Source organism: Curcuma longa, unplaced genomic scaffold (genome assembly GCF_044706935.1).
Source record: "Curcuma longa cultivar G26 ecotype Majalengka, Jawa Barat unplaced genomic scaffold, ITB_CL_G26_1.1 contig_26213, whole genome shotgun sequence".
Lineage (NCBI taxonomy): Eukaryota > Viridiplantae > Streptophyta > Magnoliopsida > Zingiberales > Zingiberaceae > Curcuma > Curcuma longa.
In genome coordinates this window covers 2,178-11,063 of record NW_027433032.1, presented here as the reverse complement: position 1 = coordinate 11,063, position 8,886 = coordinate 2,178, and the positions used below count along the sequence as shown (strand labels likewise).

Here is an 8,886-nt window from a genome sequence, read left to right as displayed (position 1 = left end):
GGTTGGTAATCGTTGAAAATCATTGGGCAATTCTATGTTTACTGCAGTAGAACTCATATTGGTTAGCTTATGATCTTTTTAGTCATTTTGGGTTTTCATGAAGTTCAGGGAGGTTAGAGGAGAAAGTACAATGATTTTCCTACAACCTGCATAGCATGCAATTTTTCTATTTGAGTTTAAGTATCAACAGACACTGATCCTCAGCTTCAGTTCCTACTAAAAAATTGTTTAAATACTACTTCATAAACTTAGGCTCCTCAAGTTGGTTGTTTTTGAACCTTTCTAGTCTATGATGTAGCTTAGTTCAACTAGGTAATGAATTTTACATAACATTGATAAAGGTATTACACACTGTTGACTACATAAATAAAAGGTTCTGTCCCTCTATTTGATTTGACAGCATGATGTGATTTTATTTATTATTATTATTATCTTGTTACTGTGTGTGTGTGCATCCGGTGCAAAAGAACAGTTACAACTTATTTGTGTCATGATTTTATACATACAAGTTTTTATTTGTCTCCTTGTTGAGATAAAGCTTTAAATGATGAAACTTCATAATACATCCACCCATATTTTCCTCCTACCAAAGAAATGTTTGATGCAGTGCTGCAGGGCCACATACAGTAATTGATGGAAAGGAAGTTGTGAATTTTGCTTCGGCAAACTATCTAGGACTTATAGGCAATGATAAGATAATTGTGAGAATCAACTCCTAATTGTTCTCCATATAATTTCTTGTTATTACTTCACAGAAATATGTCATACAAGTATATATTTCAGGATTCATGTGTGGCTTCACTGGAAAAGTATGGTGTCGGTTCTTGTGGTCCTCGTGGTTTCTATGGAACAATTGGTCAGTCTTGTTATTTCATTCATACTTTATACTGCTGATACTTCACTTTCACTTATTCTTTGGAACAATATACTAAACAATTAGTTCTGAACTAACAAGTTGCACACTATAGATGTTCACCTTGATTGTGAGACAAGAATTGCAAAGTTCATGGGTACTCCAGATTCAATACTCTACTCCTATGGCATCTCAACCATTTTCAGTGTCATTCCAGCATTTTGTAAGAAAGGAGACATTATTGTTGCGTAAGTTATCTTCTCATATAATCTTTGTATATCATGTTTTCACATGTTAATAGTTTTGCCTAAGATATACAACTGTCTGTTATTCTAAAGATTGGGCTATTTTCCTTTTTCCCTCGACAAATGGAGCAAATAGGTGCTATATGCTATGACTTCTGAAGAAATTAAATGGAAAAAGTATCACACTGATGTTGACGTTTTATTCCATGCAGTATTACACTGCTTCATATCAGTGATTGAAAATATAAATATCAGTGACTGCAAATCCTACATTGATGCCTTTAAATAGGTCAATGACTTTGGCACTTCAATTCTTTGTTGTTGATCCTTCTGGTAGCATTTGAAAGACTGTATTCCCATCATCATTAGCTTCCATAGTCGAGAACCTTTTGCTTATTGACTGAAAATCCTATATTGATGCCTTTAAATATGTCGTTGACTTTGGCACTTCAATTCTTTGTCAATCCTTCTGGTTGCATTTGAAAGACTCTATTCCCATCATCATTAGCTTCCATAGTCAAGAGCCTTGTGCTTATCATTGAATGAACAAAGTCATAGCTCTCATGAACCAAAAAAAATCTTCCATAGGATGGATCATTTGTCATGATTTCTTTATTCATTTCTAGTTGTCCAATTGAGTTTTTTGTTAGATTATATAAATGGGTCTGCTGATTCACTTAGTTAATTCCCACAATAAACTTATGCTTTGCTTGAGTTAATTCCCACAATAAACTTATGCTTTGCTTGATTTTTCAGAGATGAGGGTGTTCATTGGGGAGTGCAAAATGGGCTTTATCTCTCAAGAAGTACTGTTGTTTACTTCAAGCATAATGATATTGCATCACTAGAGGGCACTTTAGAGAAATTGACTCGTGGAAATAGGCAAGCAGAAAAGATTAGACGCTATATTGTTGTTGAAGCACTTTACCAGGTATTGACGATTCTCACCATAGTTTTCCTGTTTCATCCAGCTAGTAGTAACTCAACTCTCCACTGCAAAACTTATCTTGTTCCAGTGGATGGTTCCTTTTTGGCTTGTCATCAACATCAACCTTGATACGAACTCTTTTAGTAACCCACTTTCTAGATGGCCAATTTCTTATATTTGAAGTACCAATTGATCATATCCAAAAAAAATAAAGCATCTTAATATCTTTAAACCAGAATTCTGGTCAAGTTGCCCCATTGAATGAAATTATGCGGCTAAAAGAGAAGTACCGCTTTCGGGTCATATTGGAAGAAAGCCATTCCTTTGGTGTACTTGGAAACACTGGACGAGGTCTTGCAGAGCATTATGGAGTACCAGTATGTCTAACCTTTGTTTCCCCACATTCTATACACCTTTGTCATGCGGTTTCTAATTGATTGATCTTACAGATTGAGAAGGTTGATATAATAACTGCTGGTATGGGAAATGCGTTGGCAACTGATGGGGGGTTTTGCACTGGAAGTGCCAGAGTAGTTGATCACCAAGTACAATCTAACGTGAATTGCAGAATCATGTCAGTTTGACTCTTTTTGATTGATGGTATTTTGTTTTGCAGCGTTTGAGTAGCTCTGGATATGTCTTTTCTGCATCTTTACCTCCCTATCTTGCAAGTGCTGCAGTTGCCGCTGTGAACTACTTAGAGGATAATCCATCCGTTCTAACAACATTAAGGAGCAATGTTTCTCTAATCTGGAAAGGTGAATTATTTTTTCCAAGAAAATTTATTGCTTTTAAATGCATATGGCACTTTCATAGTGTTTACCCCTTTTCCCATGTCGCTTTTTTTCTCTCCTACTTGTCGGACCTATTTGATGATAAATTTGGAAAATCTGAATGCTGTCGCATTATGGTGTGTGATATATCACTGAACAATGACTATACTTAGTGCGGTCTCTATGCCAGCCAGGTGATTATACATACACATGTTCAGTTTTCATGTTGTTGCATGTCATTTTAGTTTTTTGATATGAGTTTAACTGCATACTTATACCATGTATTCCATCCAATATTGGATAGCCAGTATCTGAGAATCAAAGCTTTCAAATGTTCTTACACGGAATATTCAACTTGTTATTTTCGTTATATCTCAACTAGTATGTTTAGATGGCATATAATGTTTGATTTATTATCAGATTCTTAGTTTTGCTTTATATATATCGCATGTTTGGAAACTAAATATTGAACTCAAGTTTCATCAGGGAGAGTCTACTACTATATTTTTTTTGCATGATTTTTATCTAAATGTAAAATGTTTAATAACATATTTGCTACCTTGGTTTGAGTTACCTCTCTAACTCCTGGAAATTTAAACTTTTTTGGACTGCAGGGTTATCAGATTTACCAGGTTTGACAATTGCAAGTGATCCATTATCGCCCCTTGTCTTCCTAAAACTTAAAAAATCAACAGGTTCCTCCAAGAGTGACTTGGAACTTCTTAACAAAATCGCCGAAAGGGTAAGTTGTTGAGCTATCATTCGCGAGCATACCAAATTATGCTTTTTGTGTATGACAATTGCTGACTTGGTCCAGGCACTGAGGGAAGATTCTGTCTTTGTTGTTAGCACAAAAAGGTCAGTTCTCGATAAGTGCCATCTTCCAGTTGGCATTCGCTTGTTTGTTTCGGCAGGTCACACTGTATCCGACATCAAGAAAGTTTCTGACTCCTTGCGAAGAGTTGCAGCCCTGGTTCTAGCTGAACATATCTAAACTTGATTTGAAGCAAAGATTCAACCATCTGCCACACAGAGGTCGAAGCCTAGTTCTGTAGCTTGCCTGAGTTTTCTACTTTATTTTTTCTTGCTGGGAAAAGATATGAAAAAAGAGTAGGGAATGGATGCATGATTTACTTTTCAGAATTATTTTTGTTAATTACAATTGTCCAGATCGAATTAATTGATTGCCATACTCTTCGACCAAATGCTAGACTCAATCATTCTCCAGCAAATGATCACATGTAGATAAAAATGTTGAATTGATTGTTGATCTTGTCTTATAGTAACTATTATGTAATTGGACAGGTGCATTGTCCTTCTTCCTTGCATATTAAAGCTTGATTTTAATTTTCCTTCACCAAATTAATATCCTTAATAATACCGATTGCTTCTGTCATATTGTCTGAAAAGTTCCGTTTCGCGCTTCGTTTAGTAAAATGTCCATCATGAAGGCTCATTAAGTCTGCTCTGTTTTGTTTTGACTAGTCCGTCGTTTGCCTGTCCTACTTGAATACTTGGTACGGCTTGTCTTCCTGATTCATTCAAGTTTGTTTGGTTTCTCTAGCTTCGGTCTTGGTCTTCTTGTTTATTTAAACATATATGTTTCTCAAAGAAGTTATGGAATTATAGAGTGGAAATAAATATTGTTTTAGGATAGGGTGGGGAATAGATAGCTAAGAATGAGGATGAAGATTTAAAAAATAAGTTTCATGTATGTCAAGTTCATATCGAAATGTCAGGTTGGTTGAGGCGAGCTTCGAGATGGTTGGTTCATCAACTAAGATGCGATGCAGCAATAAGCGCGAGATCAACAAATTGATGAGAAAGATGACTTCCGATCAAATAATTGCAAGATGACTTCAGATCAAATAATTGCTTCCGCTTTTTGCAGGACAACACTTTCGGCAAAAGTTCGAAAAGAACAAAAAGGAAAAGAGAAAAAGAAGAAAAAAGAACTCTGTTGTTCACAAGATATAAAGCCAGTCTCATTCCCACCACTGTAACTGTAACTGCAACTGCAACCTCACACAGCAGCAGATCATCGCCCAACTCCTCGAAAAACTGTTCCAACAAACGCCGGCCGCTTCTGCCTCAACAACAATCAACAAGCTCCTCTAATCTCCCAATTCTTCCTCAACGACTTCACTCTCCTCCCTTCCTCTAATCTCCTCTTTCGTGATGAAGAAGAGGAGATATCGAAATGGCACCGGCGGCGGCCGCCGGCGGGAAGGTGCGGGTGGAATAGCGGCTCCGGTGGAGGGTAGGGAGCTGGGTGTCGTCGTGGATTGCGTCCTGAGGCCTTTTTCCTAAATTACGCCTGCCAAATCTAAACGTAAACTGACTGCACAATAAATTTATACTTTTATCACAGAAAGATACTTGGACATGTTATTCTAAAAGTTTATACTGGATAAATCATCCATTTATCGTCCCTAAATTAATTATGATTAATTTTTTAAATTATTAAAATTTTCAAAAACTTCTACTCGTTGAAATTATTAAATTTTAAAAGTTTTTTTTTAGAGAATATGTTAGTTAATTTTGTAAGATATGATACATGCAGCACACTCGAGTAGGAGAGACAAAGCATGGCATCCCAATCAAATGATGGGGTGGCCACCGTCATACTTTCAGTTCCAAGAGGAACAAACTTTAGGACCACTTCCAAAGTTGGGGTTCCTTTGTGGCTAAGGAAATCCCTTTCTTCCTTTTTCAGCATCAGAAGATCTCTTTTTTTTTTCTCTAATAAAAATAATTTTGAGATGTTAATGAAGTCACGCGTCATTTATACTTTCAAATTTATTTTAATAATTGATAAAAAAAATTATAAAATTAAATTAATATTTTCAAAATTAATCAATTAAATTAAATATTTAAATTTTTAAAAAAAAATAGAATTGACGTGCACCTTCCGTCAAGACTAAAGTTGTCGTGTTACTCTCCTCTTGCATTTCATCAATGGTTGGATAGTAAAGTTGTGCAGTAGATTTTCCTTAAACTGTGTTAATATCACTTAGTTAATTATGCATAATGATAATAATTTCGTGTGTTTCCCTTTCCTCCTTTTAATTTTCTTTTAGAGTTCGTTGATTTAAATTATGATATATAACTTTAGTAATAGGATTATGAGATAATCACATATATAATTATATAATCAAAAGTATAAGAAATAAAATATTATTTTATTCAATCTTAATTAATACTATAAATTAATTTAATATTTACTGTATTATCTTTTTCATTCAATTCTAAAATATTTTTATAACTAAATTAATTTAATATTTAAATAATTTTTTAAAAATATAATCTAATTATAATATGACTAAATCAATATAATCTTTTGTTTGCAACTAAATCACTTTCACAATCAACTCTATAATTTTTATTTTATTGCATAGGATTCCCAACAATTCGCGCATCCTCTCCCCCTGCCTCCGTTCCTTCCTTGCCTTAGACACCCACCTCTGCACATCTGCTCTTGCGTCATCCGCGAGGTGCTTCTCGAGCCTAGCCACATATCAAGCTGAGGCAGCCCCATGTCCCCTTCGTCCTCTCTTGCCCCCGCCTCCGCTCCTTCCTCTCCCTAGACGCCCGCCTCTGTGTGCAAAATGAGCCGTGAGAATAATTTTGGGAATATTTTTATGTTAACTCCCGAAATCATCAAAAACCTCATATATAATGGTAATCGTATTTCGAGTTTTGCTGGCGTTTGCTGATGTGGCAAACATGATTGATTAAACACACCCTTCAGATTCAACTGATTTAAGATGGTTTCCTTGGCTTTGCTTTTGCCTTCTCCTGGGGCATGTCTAGCATGTCATCATGATTAATTGAGATGAAATCCAAAGGTTCACGTACGATCGAGCAACAAAAAACTGAAAGCATGCAACCATATACTCGATCGAACAGATTCATCACACAATTGCACCATTTTCTCTCGCATGCATTTATCATTCCATATATCCAACTGTAAATTAATCATCTCTGTATGTATGGGGAATTTAACTTATGTAGATAACATTTCTTAATAAAAATATATTTATTTTATTCATGATATTTTGCTTAGTCCTATTGTAAAACAGTGCAATCATGCCATAAATAGTTGTATTTGACGAAGTTATTTTGGTATGTATGATCGATAAATAATTTAAGTTAAATTTGTCTATGTTATTAATATGTGCATTAAGTTATATAAGAACTTGACAAGATACATACAAAGTTCACGGAGGTTATGACTCGACAAGGTTGAGTCGTGGATGATGATTTGGTGTGACCAAGTTGGTATGACTCAATAACTTATGGTTTGTTGGAGATGGGAAAAACATGCTATGAGATATTCAAGGGGTACAATATAAGAAGCATCGCGGTGACATCTTTAATGAATATCACAAGATGTGAATTGCGTAGGTGAACAAGTGAAGGACGGCACAAGGATTGAACACTTGATGCATTTGTATGATCTAGGACTGAATGAGAGATGAGCACTTGGGAAAATTGAAATTGCAATATTAACTATAAAGTAGAAGGAAGAAGGCAAACTACATAAGTGAATGAGTGAACGATGACATGAGGATTGAACGAAGGATTTGGTGCATTCACATAACTAAGTACCAAATAAGAGACAGTCACTCGAGCAAAATGAAGCTATAATAGCTTTAAAGAATCATAAAAAGGTGAACTATATAAGTGAAAAAGTGAAGAATGATATATGAAATGATTTGAAGGCTTCATGCATCTAAGGGATCAACGATTAGACAAGAGATGACCTTGTGGGGAAAGTAAAACTCTAAAAGTAAACTCTTAAGTGAGTTATGAGAGTCAAATACTTGTATTTTAAAATTTAGATAGATCATGACCTAATTAATGACTCAAATATTAGTTTGATTGCAATTAAAGATTTAATCGATTAGAGGTTGATCACAACCATATAGTATTTTAAGTTTGTCAACTTAAGATGCTCTACTTGCAAATAGAAAAATTTTATTTTGATTTGAGTCGACATAAAAGGAATTTAGTCGACTATCAAGGATCAATTGACTAGCAAGGATTCAATCAACTAAATTGTTATTTGAATTTAAAAATAAATTAATTTAAAGACGATCTTATCTGATGTAGTCGATAGACGAGGTTTATATTGACTACAATGGTCCTAATTGACTGGATCATCACTAAGTTAACTAGAGATAATAGTTTGCAAATAATGACCTCAAGTGTTTATAGTGTAGGAATTGAATTGACTAATATTAAATAGAATGTTGGGTGAAAATTATCAAAATATGATTTGAAGATTATTAATAGAGAAGCAAAGGAGCTCAAACTACAACGATAAAGTTATTATTCTTAGCTCATTTCACAACTCCTCATTGTTTTATTTTATTCTTGTAGTCTTTCATATTTAAACTCTCAATCTTTTATATAAGCTATTTATGTTTTTCATATTTATTTTGATTATAAAAAAATGGTAAGGAGAAAAATAATTTCGAAGGATGACTCCCCAATGAGTTTATAGTGGGAGTAGGAATCAAAGATCTAAACCATGCACATTATATTATATTAGCACTTTATTACTTGTTGTATATTTCATTTTATTTTTCTTGCTATATATATTTTACTTAACTCTTATATTTGAGCCAATCTTTTAATAGTAGATATCAATAATCTATTAAAAATTAAGATCATTTTCTAACTTAATATAAGAATAGACCTCTAATCAAGAATTATAATTTTTATCAATTATTTTTACTTTTAAAATATCTTACTTTTTTCATCTTCATAGTATTAAATAAAAATATTTTCACTATCTAATAATTATCATAAGAAATATTCAAATATCTTAATATTGTTCCACATGCATATCCACTCTCATCCTCATATCTCCAATGAAGGTAACTCTTTGTGAAGTGCAACTTGTGTATATATACACAAGACGAGTTGAGTACAAGATTTTGACAATAAATTCATAAGTATTTATCAATTTGATAAATTGATATTCAACATTTATATTAATATTGACACATCATATCTTCTATATTATGGAACCTTGTGTTATTTGCAGAAAGTACATATATGTCTCTTTGAGGAGCATTC

General features: G+C 33.8%; 1 protein-coding gene across 1 annotated transcript; it reads left to right on the top strand.

The window, feature by feature from the left end:
- Positions 1-607: 607 nt before the first annotated feature.
- On the top strand, positions 608-4,029 carry LOC141818846 (long chain base biosynthesis protein 1b-like; the record flags this gene model as incomplete). The annotated part of the gene is given in 9 exon segments (XM_074706271.1): positions 608-701; positions 784-856; positions 969-1,101; positions 1,855-2,029; positions 2,263-2,403; positions 2,476-2,571; positions 2,643-2,784; positions 3,414-3,541; positions 3,617-4,029. Coding segments are annotated over 9 exon segments (1,159 nt in total), but the record flags the coding sequence as incomplete, so codon positions are not given.
- Between the last annotated feature and the right edge of the window lie 4,857 nt (positions 4,030-8,886).